This window comes from Acomys minous, assembly GCF_964271855.1.
Source record: "Acomys minous genome assembly, chromosome: 15".
Classification (NCBI taxonomy): domain Eukaryota; kingdom Metazoa; phylum Chordata; class Mammalia; order Rodentia; family Muridae; genus Acomys; species Acomys minous.
Window position 1 is genome coordinate 21341589 of NC_140497.1, and position 20971 is coordinate 21362559.

Sequence of the window (20971 nt, forward strand, 5' to 3'; positions counted from 1 at the left end):
TTCCCACCCTCCCTCCCTGCCTCTTCCACCCTATTCTGCTCCCCTAGGCCTATGATGGGAGTGGGGGAGCCCTCCTCCCTTACCATCTGACTACAGCCTATCAGGTCTCATCTGGACGGCCTACATCCCCATCCGCCTTGTGCCTGCATAGGGCATGGAGCAACAGCTCACTGATAAAGAGCACTTGGCTGTTCTTGTAAAAGATTGAGGTTTAAAAAAATAATAATAAATAAAAAAAATAAAATAAAATAAAAAATAAAAAAAAGATTGAGGTTTACTTCCTAGGACCTGCATAATATATTTCTCTGGCCTCCAAGAGCACTGCATACACCTAGTGTGCATATAAACATGCAGACAAAGCACTAATACACACACACACACACACACACACACACACACACAGAAAAATTGTTGATTTTTTGAGACAGGGTCTTTCTACACAGTACAGGAATTCTCTATGTGGGTTAGGCCAGCCTCAGACTTACAGAGATCTACCTGCATCTGCTTCCTGGGTGCTGGGATTAAAGACCACCATACCTGGAATGCTAAAACAATTCTTCTTAACATTTTAGTTCTATAAGCAATCAGTTTGTTTGTTGTTTTTTTTTTTTTAAGAGAGAAAGTAAAATTTGCATTTAGGGAGCTCAGTGCCAGGAAGTCAGCACCTAATATTTCCTGAAAATCCACAGTCAGCTGGAAAGCCCTCCAGTGGCTGTAGGTAAGTGCCGAGTTCTAGGTCAGCTGGAAATTTTCATTTTAACCAAATCTCACTGGTGATGCCTCCAAGACTACCAGACACCATGTTATAAATTTTACCTATAGCATTGCATTCTTGTTTTTTGTTGTTTTGTTTTGTTTTTTGTTGGTTTGTTTGTTTGTTTGTTTGTTTGTGTCGAGACAGCGTTTCTCTGTGCAGCCTTGACTCACTTTGTAGACCAGGCTGGCCTCAAATTAACAGAGATCCGCCTGCCTCTGCCTCCTGAGTGCTGGGATTAAAGGCATGTGCCACCACCACCCGGCTAGCATTGCATTCTGAAAATAAAATAACATTGAATTTATGGCATAAATAAATGTTAGGTGTATTGATCAGCTTGCTATTACTATAGTAAAATATCAGAGGAGTTTAAAAAAAGATTTGGGGGCTGGAGAGATGGCTCAGAGATTAAGAGCATTGGCTACTCCTCCAGAGGTACTGAGTTCAATTCCCAGCAACCACATAATTAATGGCTCAGAACTGTCTATAACGAGATCTGATGGCCTCTTCTCTGATGGAAGCATATATGCAAATAGAGCACTCACATACATAAGTAAATAAATCTAAAACTTTGGGACGGGAACTGCTCTGTGAGTCAGAAGGAGGGTTAAGTTTACTTTAGCCATAGCATGAGGTAAGGGTAGCAAGGTAAGGCCAAGATCTCTCTGAAAGAATGGTAAAGTCACATTTGTTGAACCAGATGTTTCTTGTAGGATAAGTCTCTCTGTGTGCATCCTTCATCAGATTTGGAGGGCTGAAATAAAGATCATGCATCAGGCTGGAGAGATGGCTCAGAGGTTAAGCGCACTGTCTGTTCTTCTAAAGGTCCTGAGGTCAACTCCTAGCAACCACAAGGTGGCTCAGGACCATCTATAAAGGGATCTGAAGCCCTCTTCTGGCCTGTAAGGTGTGCAGGCAGACAGAGCACTCTTACACACATTTCCAAAATGTCTTTTAATAGCAAAATAAATAAGCCATGTGAATTTCATGTATCTAATAACAACTTAGTTCTAATGAGGAAGTAAAAGCTAGACAGACCTCTGACAGACAGATGGGGAAGGGGCCATGGATAGCTAATAAGACTGGCAAACGTCCAGCTTCTTCCTCACCTGAGACCAAGGCCTGGCAGGCTTTCTCTCCCACCACTAGGTGCCCCTGGAGAGCTGGGTCCTGACCTGCTTATCTGAAGCTGTGGCCCTATCAGCTTTTCTTTCTTTAAGCTGACCAACGCAAAAGAAGGGGAGGGAGACCTATGCCAGGCCACCAAAATACTTAAAACCCCCTGGGGGTTTTAAGCCCTGGGGGGAGGGGGAATGGATGTTCCCTTTTTGGTATACTATGTATTTCTCTCTGTGTGCCTCTGTGCATGGGTGTGTGTGTGTGTGTGTGTGTGTGTGTGTGTGTGTGTGTGTGTGTGTGTGTGTGTCTTTAATATAGCTTATTGCAAGAGGTTCTCAACCTTCCTCATGCTGCAACCCTTTAATACAGCTCCTCGTGTTGTGGCCACACCCAACCATAAAATTATTTTCATCACTGCTTCACAGCTGTAATTTTGCTACTGTTATCAATCATAATGTAGATACCTGATATTTCTGCTGGTCTCCAGCGACCCCTGTGAAAGAGTCATCAAACCCTCAGAAGGGTCATGACCTATAGGTTAAGAACCCCTAGGTCATTGCCTGCTACTACTTCCTGTGTCTTTTGATTATGTAAGTGGCAGAGAAAACCAACTTGACCAAGACCTCTAAGTGGTAACACTCTCCCAAACAAAAATAAAAAGATTCATAGTGCTTTGGATTCTAATTATAGAAAGAAAATATGATAGCAATCCAAAATTAGATGACATCTTATGTGTAGATACACACCCAAACTCTTTTCAAGCATGTATGACTCGTTTATTAAATTGATCACACATGATGCTATAAGGCAGTCTCAAGCAATTTCAAAGGACTGACAATTAAAACTGACTACAAACTATAGGCTGAATTTTGGGATCATAGTTCAAAGACATAAGATTAATTCTGTAACTCCACTCTGGCTAGACCTTAACACTTTCTACATTTGGCACATTTCCTTTTCCATATTTTTCGTGGAGTTTATTAGACATGTTTTTCTTCTTATTAATGCTGAGGTCGATTTACTTTTCATATTCTTTTACACTGTTGTAATTGCAAGCAATAATCCTGCTTGGTTTCCTGCTGCAGGCAGGGGAATCTTTCTCGCAAAGGCATCCTGACAGGAAAACCCTCTTTGCACTAGTGTTTGTTCTTTAGAAAGCCAATGTCCCCAGTGGTTAAGATGTGTTCAACCTTAGGGAGATCAGCTGGGAGGAGGAGAAGGAATGCACTGGGGAGGGTGAGAAAGAAGGAAAAGAGGAGCCAAGCACGGTGGTGCATGCCTTTAATGCCAGCACTTGGGAGGCAGAGGCGGGTGGATCTCTGTGAGTTCAAGGCAAGCCTGGTCCACAAGAGGAGGAGGAGCAGGAGGAAGAGAAGGAAGAAAAGAAGGAATGGGGGTGGTGCAAAACCAGCTTTGGCTCTTTAGGTTAAAGTGTCCTTTGACCCTGCGGCTATTCAAGCTTCACATGAAAAAGATGTGAGGAGCGTAGTTAGGGCGTGTCTGGGAGAAGGGCTAGGCTGAGAGTTTTCTCAGAAACTGAGGAAGTGATCCAGCCATGGGGGAGCCACACCCTGGACCAGACTGGAAGCTTAGGAAGGATTGAAAACCTCCAACTCCTTTTTCTTTCTCTCTCTTTTTTCCCTTTCACTTTTTTTTTTGATTGACTTATTTATTTACTTCACATCCCAACCAGAATTTCCCCTCCCTCCTCTCCTCCAGCCCCTCCCTCTCAATGTCTCCCATCTCACATGCCTCCCTCCCTTTCTCCTCAGAGAAGGGGAGACCTCCATGGATATCAACCTATGCCTTGGCACAGCAAGTTGTAGAAGGACTGGGGGCATCGTCTCCTTTCGATTCTAAACAAGGCAAAGGGGACCCAAGGGCAGGCAGCAGTGTCAGAGACAGCCCCTGCTCCTGCTGTTAGAGGTCCATCCCATTTGAAGACCAAGCTGTATATCTGCTGCATATAAAAACCTCTAACTTCTTAAGAGAAATTCAAAGTTTGCTAGAAGCATGGAATGGTGCCTCTGGACATTGCTGACTACTCCTGTTCTGTTTTCTATTAATGCCATGGTTCGAGGCCAACTTTAGTTTAAAGTGGCCCTGGGTTTATTAAGCCCATGCTCAAATCCTCCTCAGCTCATGGCTTTCAGAGCACACTAAGGACCACATGTTGACACCTATTTCCTCAATTGTAAATTCAGTTGCAGAATTAATACTATTTAAGGGATTAAATTAGCTAGTGTGTGTTAAGATGCACCTATAGTCAAACAATTGTAGCAATAATTACTATTTAACATATATTTCATCATGTGCTTTCATGTGTGTGTGTGTGTGTGTGTGTGTGTGTGTTGTTTTTTATTTTTTTTTTTAAGATTTATTTATTATGTATACAATGGTCTGCCTGCATGTACTCTTGCAGGCCAGAAGAGGGTGCCATATCACCTAACAGATGGTTGTCAGCCACCATGTGGTTGCTGGGAATTGAACTCAGGACCTCTTGAAGAACAGTCAGTGCTCTTAACCACTGAGCCATATCTCCAGCCCAATGTGTTGTTTTTTTTAAAAGTCTACTCTTATTGAAATTATCTTTCTATATATAATATCTAAGTATGCAGACAGGAGGATTATTTATTTAAAGCCCCTGTTAAAATTATGTTCTTTATTTATTTATCTATTCCAGTACTGGGGATTTTTGAACACAGGGTCTTATTGCCCAGGCTAGTATAAGACTTACTAGCCAGGCATGGTGGCTCATACTTTAATCCCAGCACTCAGGAAGCAGAGGCAGGTGGATCACTGTGAGTTCGAGCCCAGCCTGGTAGACAAAAGTGAGTCCAGGACAACCAAGGCTAACACAGAGAAACCCTGTCTCAGAAAAAAAAAACAAAAAAACAAACAAAAAGACTTACTATCAAGCCAAGGATCATCTTGAATGCCTCAATGCTCCCACCTCCACCTTGCAAGTGTGTTCCATCACTCCTGGCTAAGCCAAACCTAGCTCCTACCTCTCTTTCTTTCTTTCTTTCTTTCTTTCTTTCTTTCTTTTTTTAAAGATTTATTTATTATTATGTATACAGTGTTCTGCCTGCACATACACCTGCAAGATAGAAGAAGGCATCATATCACATTATAGATAGTTGTGAGACACTATGTGGTTGCTGGGAATTGAACTCAGGACCTCTGGAGGAGCAGTGCCCTTAACCTCTGAGCCATTTCTCCAACCTCCCACCCCCACCTTCACCCCTCTTTCATTTATTGGTGTGTGTGTGTGTGTGTGTGTGTGTGTGTGTGTGTGTGTGTGTGTGTGTGTGTGTTTGAGACAGGGTTTCTCTGTGTAGCCTTGGTGGTCCTGGACTCAATTTGTAGACCAGGCTGGCCTTGAACTCACAGCAATCTGCCCGCCTCTGCCTCCTGAGTGCTGGGATTAAAGGTGTGCACCACCACCACCCGGCTTCCCCACCGCTCTTTCAGTTGTCTCAATTTCACCTCTGTTCTGTCATTTATAACCTCCATCATAAGGAACAGGGGATTATGGAGATTAAACCCAGGTTCTTTAGTAGAAATATATATAAACCAAGGAAATCACGAATAGAGAAGATCCAGAAAAGAATTATCCCCCCCCCAAAAAAAATTGGTTCCTCAATCTAATCTCAAAAAAACTATAATTTTGAATAAGATGGTTGTGGGTTTGAACCTGTGTTCTGGCACCAACTAGCTGAGAATGGGCTGTGTATTCAGTCTCCTGGAGTCCTCACCTAGGATTATATGGGCTTAAAATGTGGATGGGATTAAAGGAGCTGATGCACGTGGAGCCCAAGGAACTTACAATTGATTCTTTCCTTCCTCTCTTTATCCTACCTTCTTCGTTATCTTTCCTTGCTAATCCTCTCTCCCCCGTTTCCTTCCTCCTCTCCATCCATTGTATAGCTTGGTGTTACCTACAAGCATTACAGACCTTCTGCTTACACAGAAAACATCAACCCATTCCAGCTAACCCATGAAAATCACCTTCATGGAGATGCTGGACCATGAAGAGTGTCTCTGGTGACTTAGAGCATCAGGTCCTGGATTACCCGTGATGTGCCTTGAAGCATATTCTAGAGAAAACAGCAATGCAACAGAAATCTTAGAAAACAAATAAAAAGGTGGGGTCAGAGGGAGCTGGGCATGTCAGTACACACCTATAATCCCAGCATATGGAAGGATGGGATTGGAAGCTTTAAGGTTCGAGGGCAGCCTCGGATACAGAGCAAGAGCCAAAGCTACAAAGAACAAGCAACAGCACCACAATTAAGAACAACTTCACCTACAACAGACTCTCCACCTGCTAGCTTTTAACTTCCTATCCTGCCAAAATCAACCCCTTAAACTTTTGGTTCTTCGGAATGCTTGGATCACATGTACCACCACCACCACCACCACCACCACCACCACCACCACCACCACCACCCCCAAGCAAACACTCTACCTCTTGAGCTACATCCCTATGTTTTTTTTTTTTTTAAAGGAAGGTCTCATGTAGCCCAGGCTGACCTCAAAATCACAGTATGGCTGAGGCTAGCCTTGGACTCCTGATCTTCTTGATCCCACCTCCCAAAGTAAGTGACCTTTCACAACTTATTTTGTGATAATTGTTGAAATGTTTTCTTCGACCTAGTCATTAAAATCTCAGACTTTTCAGCTCAATTATTTCAGACAATGAGGATTTCATCTCCGTGGAAAATGCCATACCAGGAAGGGACAAGGAGAGATGGAGGAAGTTGGAATGGAAGCCCTCTCCTTTTTGTTTGCTTGTTTGTTTGTTTGTTTGTTTGTTTTTGAGACAAGGTTTCTCTGTGTAGCCTTGGCTGTCCTGGACTCACTTTGTAGACTAGGCTGGCCTCTACCTGCCTCTGCCTCCCAAGTGCTGGGATGAAATGCATGCACCACTATGCCTGGCCCTGCCTGCTTCTTTAGAGAAGAAAAGGTCAGAAGGTAAAGTTACTGCCAGGTCAGATGGCAACCTGAGGAGATGCCTTTCTGTCCCCAGGTCTTGGGATGGTTGGTAGTGTGGTTGATGATGCTTCCTTTGGCCCATAGACTACAGCCTCATCTATAGTCACAGCTGGGGATGCCCCAGCCCCAATCTCAACCAAAGTTGACATCACCTTCATGTCCTCTGCTTGCCTGTCTCCTGCCTTCCTTCCAGTAGGCAGCTGGGGCTCGGCCTGCTTCTCAGCAGTACCATCTGATCACATTCATTCTGGTTTTCCATCTTGGGTCTCTCGTTTTGGGTCAACTTGACACAGCCTAAAATCATCTGACAGGAGAGAACCTCAATTTTAAAAAGTACCTCTAAAAAAAAACAAAAAACAAACAAACAAACAAAATACCATGTAGAACATTTTCTTAATTAGTCCTGGCTTCTATAAGAAAGCCTGCTGAACAAGCCATGATGAGCAAGCCAGTAAGCAGCACCCCTCCATGACCTCTGCATCAACCCCTCCCTCCAGGTTCCTGCCCTGTTTGAGATCTTTCTTCAATGATGAGCAGTGCTGTGCAAACGAAAGCAGAACCAATCCTTTCCTCTCCAAATTGCTTTTTGGTCCTGGTGCTTCCTCACAGCAATAGGAACCCAGTGAGGAAGGCACTTAAGAAAGGCAGCACCAGCCAGGCACTTTTAAACTCAACACTCCAGAAGCAAAGGTGAGCCTGGTCTACAAAGGGAGTCCAGTACAGCCAGGACTACAAAAGAAACCCTGTCTCAAAAAACAAACAAAAAACAGGGGAAAAAAAGAGGAAGAGAGAGAGAGAGAAAACCGACCTTGACTCAGAATGCTAAAAAGCTTGGCACTGACAATAAAGAAGCAGGTGACAGTAAATATCACTAAAAGACAGTGTGTGAAAAAGAAATAAAGATTATTTCTTCCGGAATAAATGGAGTCCTTGAAGTACTAAATATACAGAAATGGCTTTCTGGGGTTTTTTTTGTTGTTGTTGTTTGGCTGGTTGGTTGGTTGGTTTTTCGAGACAGGGTTTCTCTATGTAGCCTTGGTTGTCCTTGCTTTTTGACCACGCTAGCCTCGAACTCACAGCAATCCGCCTGCCTCTGCCTTTCGAGTGCTGGGATTAAAGGCGTGTGCCACCACGCCCAGCAAAATGGCTTTCTGAATGAACCCCAACGTCCATACTCCTTGTGTAGGAAGCAGGGTTAAGACAGGTCATGGCTTGAACTTCAGAGTCTCACTAAAATCTGCTCTACCAATACCTAGCTCGTGACCTGGGCTTAGCCTCTCTTCCTTTCAAAAAATGCAGATGAAGATGCCTGCCTACATCTCTGATGAGTATAAAACTCCTTCAGACAGGTGAAGCGCTTAGCATATGGTAAACGCTATTTATAGTAAAGGTTGCTGAGGATGGTTCTCCAGAGTATAGAAATGAGTGGAGCACGAAGTCTGTAATTCATTAATTCTGTCTGGGAAGAGAGGACAGTGTAAAGACCCTGCCTGGGAAGGCTTGCACAAGGCTTTGCCATTGGCCTCCGGGGCAGCAGCCCTGCTGTGCACGCGAGGCGGGGCTGCAGGCCTGCTCGGGGCTGTAAACAGGGGCGGGCTGTGCCGCTGCGGTGTGGCGGCTCCCACCGCTGCCTGAGACGGTGTCCCTGGGTGTCACCAGTGCTCACACCGATAGGAACCTGCTTCGATGTACGTGTCATGGCTTAAAAATAGCTGCGATCCACCTGCGCGCCAGGGCGGCGGCGGCGCAGCGGCGGGGGCCGCGAAGGAGCCATGGGCACCGGACTGCTGGAGCCCACACGCCACCTCAGGATCTAAGACCCTCGCGACAAGGAGGTAGAGCCCTGTGGGCGCGGGGACAGGAATCGGAGCGGACAAGAGCATTAGGGCATTGCCGCTTCCACGCTGCGCCGGGCTGTCTGGGGTTGGCACAGGGCTAAGGCGACAGCCACAAACCTGTTACTACCGCGACAGCAGACGGAGGAAGGTGGGGGGGGGGGGGGCAGCGGCCAGGGCCACCGGTGGCGGTGGCGGGTTAATGGGATTGGACAAGGCCCAGAGGTGTATTCCGAACTGAGCCCGGGCTCCTCTACGCCAGAAGGAACAGTCCCAAAGACAGCGGGGTCTGCTTTCTTTCCAGCTCCTTACCTTTCATCATTGCTTAGGCAGCAGAGTCTATTCTGAGAAAGGTTGTTGTGGGTAAAGGATGAATCTTTGAGTCCTAGGAGGAGAGGTAGGTGGTGAGGGGTGGTAGGGGGGTGGTGTTGGTGCTGCTGCTGGTGATGGTGGTGGTGGTGGTGGTGGTGGTGGTGGTGGTGGTGGTGGTGGTGGTGGTGGTGGTACTGATGTCATGTCGCCTGTAGTGCTATATTTCTGTGTTTCTTCTAAACAAACACTGAAAACCTATCTGTCTCCGAATTCCTGAATATGGACTCACCCTTTCCTAGTTTTGATCCCCCCCTGTTTGTGATGTGTTCTGAGAGACTGGTGTCTCTTGACCCCAGGAGAAGGGAGAGCGAGGCCTGGCTGGAGTGTGTGACCATGGGCCAAGATGGTTTCTTATTGCTGCACATCCAGTTGAGGTCCCTAAGGCAGATGGCAGCGAAGGGAATGGGAGGGAATTCTGCAGGTTAGCCCATCCTTCCAAACCTGCAGGACCACAGCTGGAAGCGGAGACAGAGTTGGGGGGGGGGGGGGTGGTCTTCCCTAGTTGTCTGTCTGCCCAAATGTCCTAGGGCAAGCCTCAAAGGCAGGCTTTAAAGGGGCAGGCCACCTTCCCAGACTCCTGCTCTCCACAGGTACTCGGAGAGACACCTGCTAGGCCCCTTATGGCTGACCCTTCTCCAAGGGCTATGCACGATGACAAATTGATTCCAGCAGCAACAAAGATGACAATGCTGAACCTTGCAGCTGCCTCTGGGCCTGCAGGATCCTCGTCTCCCTCCCACCTCCCACCCTCCCACCCACCCACTTTCTCCCCTTGCGTCTCCCCACTCCTGCCCCATCCCCCACCAGACACAGACACAAAGCGCCAAGGCTGCTTTGACTCAGAATCCTCTCCTTAGGGATGAGGTTTTAGTCAAAGGAGGGGCTCCTCCTACTCACTGGCTTGTATGCATAGATTGAAGCCATCTACCCTCGGCTCTTACATTCAGGAAGTATCTTCCTGAATTCATTTTTTCTTCTTCTTATTATTATTTCTCACTCTCACCCTCTGGATACCCTTCCCCATGACAAACCCCTTTGTGACATGCAGGGCAGGCATGGGTTAAGCCACTCCATCTCTCTGGCACCCAGGAGGCACGTCTGGCAGATGTCACGGTCCCAGGCTGCTCTTATCATCCTGACGACTCTCTCTGGATGGCTCTCCAGCCCCTTTTCATCCCCATCCCAGCTCCCTACACTCTCCACCTCTAACCCCAGCCAGATGAGATCCAGATCTGGCCTGGCAAGCGTCCCGGGCGGCGTGTAGACGCACCAAAGTGTCCAGTGTGTCTATGTCTTGTGCGCGCTTCTGTGTTTGCTGGCAGTGGGGGGTGGGGCGACCACGGAGGAGAAACCCAGCAGCTGGGCAGCTCCTTCTTCCCGTAAACAAGGACATGTGACTCCCACCTCCTTGTGTGTGGCAGAGACAGCTTAGTGGAGGGGCCCACAAGCGGCTTGAGAAGAGAGGCAATTGAGCTCCTGGGCTAGCCTTGCCTTTTCTCAGCTAAGAACCTACCCCCTAGGGCCCAAGCCCTGTGAGAAGGAAACAGGGACTCTGGACTCACTCAACTGTGTCTGACACCCTTTTGCTTCCAACAACAGCTACCTGGTGGGTGACTGAGGCCACCATCACTGAAGCCACCTCTCACAGCTGGCCGCAGTTCCTGCCACCTTGAAGATGTGCCCCGGCAACTGGCTCTGGGCCTCCATGACTTTTATGGCCCGCTTTTCCCGCAGCAGCAGCTCAAGGTCCCCTGTTCGTACTCGAGGGAGTCTGGAGGACATGGCCGCTGTCCACCATCCCTTTCTCAACGTCTTTGAATTGGAGAGGCTCCTCTACACGGGCAAGACAGCCTGTAACCATGCCGACGAGGTCTGGCCAGGCCTCTACCTCGGAGACCAGTACGTAATGGGTGGCTGGGGTCTATGCCTGAGTATGTGCATGTGTGTACACGGTGTTCACACCGTGAGTGTAATGGGTGGCAGGCAGACCCTGACTTACCAGGTTGGAGATTGAAGGGGGTAGATACACGGACAAACAGTAGAAGCTTGCAGGTGGGAGGGATTTGGAGGGAGTTACCAAAATGCTCAGCTCTGGACAAATAAACTCTATTTAGGGAACAGTGTTCCTCATTTATGTAAGGTCTCCTCTGATGTGCCAACACGACTAGCCAAGTGCATGGTTTGGACCCTCCAGCTCTCGTGCCATGGCTTTGGGAAACGTAGTCACTAAGACAGAAACAGTCGGCAGAAAGCTGAAGGGGAGACCACACAAAGCCACCATAGTTAAGGAGCATGAAAAGAGAACCATCAAATGGAAATTGTTCCCTTCTTGTCTCCAGTATGTGAGATGGGTTGGTTTGTTTTTGTTGTTGTTGTTGTTGTTGTTATTGTTGTTGTTGTTTTGTTTTCACATGTATTTTCACTCTTTTTTTTCTTTCTTTCTTTCTTTTTTGAGACATGGCTTCTCTGTGTAGCCCTGGCTGTCCTGGACTCACTTTGTAGACCAGGCTGGCCTTGAACTCACAGCAATCCCCCTGCCTCTGCCTCCCAAGTGTTGTGATTAAAGGCATACACCACCACACCTGGCTGTATTTTCACTGTTTTGTTTTGTTTCGTTTTTCAAGACAGGGTTTCTCTGTGTAGCCTTGTCCTGGACTTGCTTTGTAGACCAGGTTGGCCTCAAACTCACAGCGATCCGCCTGCCTCTGCCTCCCAAGTGCTGGGATTAAAGGCATGTGCCACCACGCCAGGCTGTATTTTCACTCTTAATCTTCACAACAGCATTGTGAAGTAGAGGGTCACTCTCCCTGGGTTACAGACGAGGGAACGGGAGCTCTGGGAATTTGTGACTGGACCAAGGTCACACAGGCTAGGGGAAGAAGTTTATGGCTCAGCTCCAGTGGCCTTTCTAGGCAGGGAGTTTTCACTAGATGACATGTCTGGGCTCGTATCTGCCATCTTGCTTAAGGAGTATCCACCACTAAGCTGCTAGGGAATGGGCCAAATGAATGAAGGTAACAACAGATTAAAGTAAACAAAAACCCTAGAGCAACTAGCAGACAGAAGAGGTTTCCAGGAGAATATAAAGCAATAAAGGCTTGGGGAATGTATATCAGACCCATATGATCTACAGGTTATCAGAGATTTATTCATTCATTTATGTGTGTACTTTATGTGTATGAATGTTCTATCTCTAAGTCTGTCTGCACACCAGAGAAGGGCATTGGATCCCATGGGGCTATCTGCTATAGACAATTGTGAGCTGCTATGTGGACTCTGGGAATTGAACTCATGACCTCTGGAAGATCAGCCAGTGCTCTTAACCACTGGGACATCTCTCCAGCCCCTGCATTCATTAATTAGTTCCGAAGAGCTTGAAGCCAGGCTACTGCACAAGCTAAGCACATACCATAAAATTATAGCCACAGCAAAGGCATTAAATGTGAGCAAGCCTGCCAGATCCCCTGACACACACATCCCTCCATGGTACCCCAGGTTTGTCTACTGTGGACTTCTCTCTATGCATAAATCCCTCCACGTTATCCCCAGGTCTGTCCAGCAAAGACTTTTCTCTGCCTGAACACCCTGGTCCAGAAAAGACACTCTTTCTTGAAGCGCTCTAGCCTCTTTTAAGCTAGAGTTCTCTCTTAACGTGCACATCCTCACATGAAATCAAAACTGGTTTTCCGGCTCCTGGATCCTTTGATCCTAGTTCTGCCCTCTAGAGCCCTACAGACAAAGGAAAATTCCACTTCTTGGCACACTCCCAATGTTTAATTACAGTCGTCTTTACCCCCATCCCCTTTGACATATCTTCCCTAACCCAGCCATTTCCAATCATCTCAAATACAGCTCAAGGGATGAAACCCCAAGTCACTGCCTATCTTCCTGTCTTCCACAGTGCTAGTAAGTGCAGCCAATGACAGCAAAGATTTCCTGGCACCTCGGCTTTTCCCTTTCTAACTTCTCTTTAACACAGGGACATGGCCAACAACCGCCGTGAGCTTCGTCGCCTGGGCATCACCCATGTCCTCAACGCCTCACACAGCAGGTGGCGAGGCACCCCTGAGGCCTACAGTGGACTGGGCATCCGCTACCTGGGTGTCGAGGCCCATGACTCACCAGCCTTTGACATGAGCATCCATTTTCAAACGGCTGCGGACTTCATCCATCGGGCACTGAGCCAGCCAGGAGGTAGGAGAGAAAGCAGAAACAGTGAAAGAACAATTGGTGAGGCTTTCAGAAGCCCCAGGGGTCAAGGATGGAGCAAGAATTCAGCAGTAAGACAGAACGCATAGTACCCAGAGCTAGGGAAAGAAAAAGGTCCTGTCAATCATCTTTTTCAAGGTACTATATTAAAAGATGAGTGGGATGGTGCTTGAGAGATGGCTCAGTGCTTAAGAACACTACTGGCTGTTCTTCCAAAGGATCTGGGTTCGATTCCCAGCACCTGCATGGCAGCTCATAACTGTCTGTACCTCCAGTTCCAGGGAATCTGACATTCTAACACAGGCGTACTTGCAGGCAAAACAGCAATGTATATAAAATTAAAAGTTTTAATTAAAAACAAACAAACAAAAAAGATAGTCTGGGCATCCTTTAGGGTGGCAAGCTGCTCCTGGATACTGAGGTTATGAGTATCATAGCTTTTATGCATCTTTACATATTTCCATAATTTCTGTCATTAATAAAAAAAAAAAAACTTAGGGCCGGAGAGGTGGCTCAGAGGCTAAGAGCACTGCCTGCTCTGAGTTCAATTCCTAGCAACCACATGATGGCTCACAACCATCTACAATGAAATCCGGTGCCCTCTTCTGACCTGCAGGTGTTACATGCAGGCAGAACACTGTATACATAATACATAAATAAATAAATAAATGTCTTTTCTTTTTAAGGCTTCAACATGGGTTTAAAATGCTTTAGTGATTCAGGAAAAAGTACAGTTGGCCCTCTGTGTTGCTGAGCTCTGTCTGTATCAGTGGATTCAAATAACCACAGACTGAAAATATCTGGGGGCAGAAATACATACAGAATGTGTTTTGACTCCTTTGTTTCTTTTCATTCCTCCATGGATAGTATAGTAAACCACCTATTTACAAAGCATTTACATTTCGCTACTGGACATAAGTACTCTAGAGATGATGGAAAGTATATAAGGCTGTGTGTAGGTCTTATGCAAATACTAGGTTATTTTATATGTGGGAATTGAGCATCCAGGGGAGTTGGTAATGAGGATGTTGTCCTGGAATCAATCCACTCTGAATACCAAGAAACAACCATATATGTAGACTTTAAAAATATAGTCAATGGTTGCAAGAAACAGCAAGATTGAAGCACGGGAAAGCATGGTGCAATGGCATGTGCCCAGAGTCCCAGCTACTCCAAGGCTTAAGGCAGGAGCCCTGTTTGAAGGCGAGCTTGAGCTCAGTCTAGGCAACATGGCAAGAATCAGTCTCAAATACCAAAAGATCAAGCAACCAAAGAAGAGCTAAGGAGGGGCTGGGGGGATGGAGCAATCAGTAAAGAACTTGCCGGGGACCGTCATTGTTGGTTTTGAAATGCTGAGAATGGAACCAGGGTCTTGTTCATCCTAAGCACATGTTCTACTGAGTATGCATATGCACATGTGTGTGTGTGGTATGTGTGTTTATGTGGATGTTGTGCATGTGTGGTGCGTGTGTGGTATGTGTGTATGTGTGGTATGTGTAGTATATGTGTGTGGCATGTGTGTTTGTGCATGAGAGTGTGTGGGTGTGGTGTATGTACTCTGTGTATGTGTGTGTGTGTGTGTGTGTGTGTGCGCGCGCGCGTGCGCATGGTGTGTGCACCATCTCCTAGCAAAGAAGGGGCAAAGACAGAAAGCTCCCAGGGCTTGCCAGCCTGTCTAGCCTATTCTGCAAATTCCAGGTTCAGTGAGGAGACCCTATCACACACACACACACACACACACACACACAAACAAAAAGGCAAAGAACAAATAAGGAAGACACTTATCATCAACTTCTGGCCTCCATGTGCACGCTTACACCTGTATGCTTACACACTTATGCAAACACATACACACATGCAAACACACACATGAACACATACATCCACCATACATACACACAAAAGAAGAGTGAGGGAGACCTGAGAGACCTAAGAGAGGTTCAACATAGCAGGAGTCCAGTTGATGCGTTCAGCCAGTGTCAGCTGAGTCCCTGCTCTGTTCAAAGCTCCAATTTACACGAGGAATGACACTCTACCCTTGAGCTCTGCTCAGGCTCGTGAACACCAAGTTTCAGAATACCCTCTCCAGTCTATTCTACTCAGGCCTCTCCCCTTTGCCAGGGACCTTCATTATTTGTTAAAGTGCTGCGGATCGAACCCAGGGTCTTGCTTATCCTAATCACATGTTCTCCTACTGAGTATGTATGCACATGCACACTGTGCACGTGTGTGTGTGTGTGTGTGTGTGTGTGTGTGTGTGTGTGTGTGTGTGTGAACTCAGGTCTCTCCTACCTTTCCATGGGCTCGGGAGTTGGAAGTCAGGTCCTCAGGCTTGTGTGGAAAATGCCTTTACCCACTGAGCCCTCTCACCAGCCCAGGATGTACATACACTCTTAGCACCACCCATCCTCATCCAAATCTATCCCCCATGTACCTCGGTTTGCCTTCTTCTGTTCCTTTGGCCCCGCTGACATCTCCCTGGCCTCCTCCAGGCCGCCACACAGACAGCAGTCTCTCAGATATGTGTGTCTGCTTCTCCGCAGGGAAGATCCTGGTGCACTGTGCTGTGGGGGTGAGCAGGTCTGCCACCCTGGTGCTGGCCTACCTCATGCTGTATCACCACTTCACCCTTGTGGAGGCCATCAAGAAAGTCAAGGATCACAGAGGCATCATCCCCAACCGGGGCTTCTTGAGGCAGCTCCTAGCCCTGGACCGGAGGCTGCGGCAGGGTCTGGAGGCGTGAGGGGAAGGCAATCAGGCCAGGTCCCTGGGTCGTTTCCTAGTGCCCAACTGGGAAGAGGAAACCCAGGTGGCAAGTAGTAGAAAGGCCAGACAACCCATCCTCCCCCAGTGGCAAGAGAGTGAAGGGCCCCAAGGCCACTGTGGCTCTATGTGGATGGGGAGGGAGAGCCACGATGGGCAGTGTGGTAGGTGGGGGGTGCTGACCCGGGAAGGAAGCAGTTGACCTGTAAGTAGAAGATGGCTCTATGATTAAGACAGCACCAGATTCCAGCAGGGTGTGCCCAGTGGCTCAGAATCCCTTCCGCTCATTGTGTTCAAGTGTTCCTCTCTCACTTCCCAAACAAAAGGACCAGTGATGTGCGATGTCAGAGCAGTGGGGGCGTGTCAGGGATGCAGCAGCACCGATGTGAAGGGAGGTGTCCAGGCTGCAGAAAACAGCATAGAGCCAGTGATGGGGTGGTGTGAAAGCCACAAAGCCTGAGGAGAAACATACAGACTTCCTGTGCAACTCCAGGAAGAGGGTGTGTTTGAGGACTGACATGACACCCAAGAGGAGCTGCTCAAGCTCAAAGGAGTGACACCGGTGAATGACTGGGAGTCTTTAGGTGGTCATATTTTCACTGAAAACCATGTGTCTGGAGTAAAAAATAAAGAGGTTTAAAAAAAAAAAAGGAAAGTGTCTTGGTATCATTGACAGTTTGACTTCTGGTTTCCGGGTACCCCAGGCTCCAGCACTTATGAAATCTTGAGCTGTTGTTTCTAACTTTTCCACAAGGAGGCAGCAGAGGACCAAAAACTTGCGGTCTACAGACACTTGGCGATGCTGTCTGGAAGAGAGATTTTTAAATATCCCAAGGAAAGGTCTCTCTGTCCCCTCAGGCTCATGAGACAACAGAATATTAATCTCAAATGAAGATCAGCCCTGTGTGTCCTACTTTAGGTGCCAAAATATTAAAGGACACTTGCTTCCTTTTCTAATCCTTCCAGGTTTTCCTCGGAGGAGAGTAACCTTAGTAATACAGACAGCAAGGAAGAACGGCATGTTTGTTATCTTAACTGCCAGGCGGCCACCACAACTCTTGCAGAAAGTAAAACTTGTGCTCTTGTTTATGTTGATATTATCTTTCGGAATGGGAACAGAGGATAGACAGAAGTGCAAGTAAAATGGGGGGGGGGTGCACAGGGTGAGGGGCAGGGTAGGGCGGGGGGGCGGGGCAGGCGGGCAGGGGAGGGGGGGCGGGCAGCAAGATAGTCACCCGGTAAAGGAGGTTGCCATCAAGCTTAATGATCTGAGTTGAGACCAGGACTCCCATAAAGAAGGATCTGAGTCCCACAAGCGTGTCTTCTCTAGCACACACAGCACACACGTGCAAGAGCACGTACGTGGGCACACACATACGTCACTTATATGTGTGTATCCCACTCCATACCATAGGATTCTAGGTTTGGGAGGCGCCTTCAGAGATTGCTTTTCTGCTGTTCAAGGGGCACAAACGCCTCGCCTTTTCCACGCGGTCTCAAGCATTTGCTCGAACACCTTGGCTGTCTGGGAAGCGTGACATCCCACAGCACTTCACCACCTCTAGGTCCTGTATACCAGCAGCAGTTGTGGCTACCGCTGCGGGGGCAGTTGTGGTCATTTACTAGGAAAGACCCATACTTAACACCTAAAAGGCCGTGAGCTCTACCTCCCTCCTTTATTCACACTTACCCCTTCTCTGACGTAAGTCTAGCTCACAGGGTTCACCTGCTACTGTCAGAACAGCAGCTGTTTGTTCTCAATCGCCTGCATCTGTCTTAGTTCCACTTACCCTAAACGCCTGGCCAATTCTGGCGTTCCCCCCATACTTGTAGGAAGCAAAAATTTCATCTCTGAGTTCACAGATCCTGAATGTCTGGGGGAACTTCTGAGATAGGGGGAAAGCAGGGACTCATCAGATGGGGACTCAAAATGTGGTCTCCTCTGAGGTCACGTTAGCAAAGGGACAGAGGGAAGCTTTTATCAGCAATGCTTATTCTAGCCGAAGCGAAAAGTGGTGGCACACATGTGTAATCCCAGCACGTGGGGAGTGGAGACAGGGCCACGGGAGACAGGACTTCATTACATAGAACTTGTCACAGACAACTAAAAAAAAAAGGTGTCAGTAGTGGCACACGTCTTTAATCCCAGCTGGCCTCGAACTCAACTCACAGTGATCCGCCTGCCTCTGCCTCCTGAGTGCTGGGATTATAGGCATGCTCCACCACTTGGGAGGCAGAGGCAGGAGGATCACTGTGAATTTGATGCCATCTGGTCTTGGGGGGGAAGTGTCAAAAATATAATTAAAGATAAATTAAGAAATTGGGATACGGCTTAATAGTAGAATACTTGCCTAAATATTTTTTGCAAGGGGGCCTATATTCAATTCCCAGCACCACAGATGAAGATGAAGAAGAGAAAGAAGAGGAGGAGGAAGAGGAGGAAGAAGAAGACAAATAGTGCCCCTCATAATAGACTGGACCTCCCTATCAATTAAAAGGTACTCACTCCAGCCCCACGACATGTCCACAGGCCAATCTGGTCTAAATAATTCCTCATAAGACTCTCTTATGAGCCGGACAACATGGCACACACATGTAATCCCAGCACTCAGGGAGGCAGAGGCAGGAGCACCTCTGTGAGTTCAAAGCCAGTCTGATCTACAAAGTGAGTACAGGACAGCCAAGGGTACACAGAGAAACCCTGGCTTAGAAGAAAAAAGAAAAACAGGAGCCCACAGCCTGATCATCACACAGACCTGTCCTCCAAACCCGTTATGTGACACCTGTCATAGGTGAACTGGCTCCTACCTACAAAAACTGTGCTAGATACAGCAGCCTGTACCACCAGCTGACTGAACGCCACAATTCTCCACAACTCTATCTCTGTTTCTCTCTCCATTTCTCTCTCTCTCCATTTCTCTCTCTCTCTCTCTCTCTCTCTCTCTCTCTCTCTCTCTCTCTCTCTCTCTCTTTTCCTCTCTCTTTCTTTCTCTCCAGCCTCCTCTGCAGTATTGACTCAGCCCTTGAAGCAGGCCTAGGAGACTTGGCGGTCTCTGGGGAAGGGGAGGGAGGAATGTTGCCCAGTTCTTCACCCTTGTAACTAATCCCAGCTGGGAGGTGCCACAGGCAGCACAGCTCAGAGTAAACTGCTGCTTGGGAGCCCAAGGAGGCAGATGCATCTGGACCAAGATGGGTAAGCTACCTTACAATTATGCTGGCTCCCAGAGGACTGCACATTGCTGCACCCATGGGCCCCTGCTAGAAAGAGATCCAATGAGACCTGTCAGACATGAGACTCACGTAGCAGTAAAATAATCCATGGGTGCAAGATAATCCATCAAAGTGGTAGTACCTTTACAGTGTTGACAGGAAATTAATATAAGCTTTTTGACTCACCATGAAGACTTTTCCTCATAAATAGTCCACATTGAAAAATGTCAACACTGGTACACATACACAATAGAAAAATTTCAGCCATAGAGAAAAGTGTAGTTGTAACATTTGTTGGAAAGTGAATGGAGCTGGAGACCAACATCCTAAATGAAGTAAGCCAGACCAGGAAAGACAAATGCTATGTGTTTCTTCATATGCACAATCTAAATCTAAAAAATCTGTGTGCCTCTGTGTGCTAGCCCTAGGAAAGAACTTACCACAGCTGTTTAGCTAGAGACATGATGTCAAATTACCTTCTAAATATGTGTATTTATACCCATAGGCAAATGCTACACACAGTCTTCAGCTAGCTTCTCTTTGCAATGAACACACGGATGTTCAAGGAACTGAGAAGAAGTGACAGTTTAGTGGTCATCCCCAAACAAGGTGCCTATATCAACACTTCTAAGGTCAGAGAACATTGAGGAAGAGTGGGGAGAAAGAACACAAAAGCCAGAAGATCAGGAAAGGGGTTACAAAATGCTAGAACCATACCCTGCTTTTCTTAACTTTTGGGTGCTGCTGGATTCTGGGGTAGATAAAATCACTGGTTTCACTTATGTACCCATGAGTGAGCACACAAGGCTCCAATGGGTGGGTCAGTAGGTGACAAACAGAAAGACACCAATATGAGAAAGAGACTCTAAGGAGGAATGGGAGTTCACAGGCTATGAGTGAAAATAACCAGAATGTAGTATACATAGGTATGAAACTATCAAGGAAGAAAACTAGTAAGCCAACCATGCATACATATACCAGTATTTTGAAGGCTGAGGCAGAAAGATCTTGAGTTAAAGGAAGTTTGTGCTACATGGACAGACATTGTCTCAAAAAGAAAAACCAACGGGACATGGTGGCACACACCTTTAATCCCAGCACTGGGGAGGCAGAGGCAGGTGGAGCACTGTGAGTTTGAGGCTAGCCTGGTCTACAAAGCAAGTCCAGGAAAACCAAGGCTACACAGAAAAACCCTGTCTTGAAAGACAAACAAACAAACAAACAATTTACCAGGCAAAGGTCGAAAAGAGAAGAACTGGAGAGCGAGCACATAGCCCAACAACTGGAGGTGTTTTATTTAGTGCCCTAGTCTTCAGTAACTCTAAAATTTCACAACATTTAGCCTTCCGATTTCTGTTAAACTGTTGAAGAAGATAAGCCCACTTTGCATGTGACCGCTGTATGCAGCACTACTGTCCCTTGGAGAGACCGGAGAACACCTGCTCTCCTGCTGTACTCTCCCCTTTGCCGAGTTCCTGCTCTCCTGCTGTACTCTCCCCTTTGCCGAGTTCCTCACACTAGACTTTTTTACACTTTACTTGGCACTTTGCTTTACTCCTTAAGATCATCCATTTGGCTCAGTGAGTTTGAGACAGCCTAGTCTGCATAGTGAGTTTGAGGACAACCAGGGCTGCATAGAGAAACTCTGTCTCAACAGCAATAACAAAACAGAAGGTTGTAAACCAGGTAAAGTGATGCATGTCTATAATCC

At 47.1% G+C, this 20971-nt stretch overlaps 2 protein-coding genes and 1 long non-coding RNA gene across 4 annotated transcripts in view; 1 reads left to right on the forward strand and 2 right to left on the reverse strand.

The window, feature by feature from the left end:
- Positions 1–9043, reverse strand: part of LOC311585288 (large ribosomal subunit protein eL29-like) — a 52662-nt gene extending 43619 nt beyond the window's left edge. Inside the window, exon 1 of the mRNA XM_084760354.1 lies at positions 9019–9043. Within this exon, the coding sequence (XP_084616480.1) occupies positions 9019–9028 (10 nt within the window). The 5' untranslated portion in view covers positions 9029–9043. The remainder of the gene's footprint in view (positions 1–9018) is intronic.
- LOC311585293 overlaps positions 1–20971 on the reverse strand; it is a 507115-nt gene that overhangs the window by 281984 nt on the left and 204160 nt on the right. The gene's annotated exons all lie outside the window — the stretch shown is intronic.
- On the forward strand, positions 8357–16705 carry DUSP26 (dual specificity phosphatase 26). Of its 2 annotated transcripts, none has more exons than XM_084760352.1 (4): positions 8357–8706; positions 10678–10977; positions 13058–13272; positions 15831–16705. In XM_084760352.1, the coding sequence occupies exons 2-4, from the start codon at positions 10754–10756 to the stop codon at positions 16028–16030; spliced, it is 639 nt and encodes a 212-aa protein (XP_084616478.1). In that variant the 5' UTR covers positions 8357–8706; positions 10678–10753; the 3' UTR covers positions 16031–16705. The 2 variants fall into 2 exon arrangements, with proteins under 2 accessions (XP_084616478.1, XP_084616479.1); XM_084760353.1 differs by lacking the exon at positions 8357–8706 and adding an exon at positions 9024–9103.

What these genes read in the sequence shown, in the direction of transcription:
- DUSP26 (XM_084760352.1), top strand. Translation starts at nt 10,754, where the DNA reads ATGTGCCCCGGCAACTGGCTCTGGGCCTCCATGACTTTTATGGCCCGC. An exon ending in GGCCTCTACCTCGGAGACCA is followed by an intron (nt 10,978 to 13,057) that starts GTACGTAATGGG and finishes TCTTTAACACAG; the next exon opens with GGACATGGCCAACAACCGCC. An exon ending in GGCACTGAGCCAGCCAGGAG is followed by an intron (nt 13,273 to 15,830) that starts GTAGGAGAGAAA and finishes GCTTCTCCGCAG; the next exon opens with GGAAGATCCTGGTGCACTGT.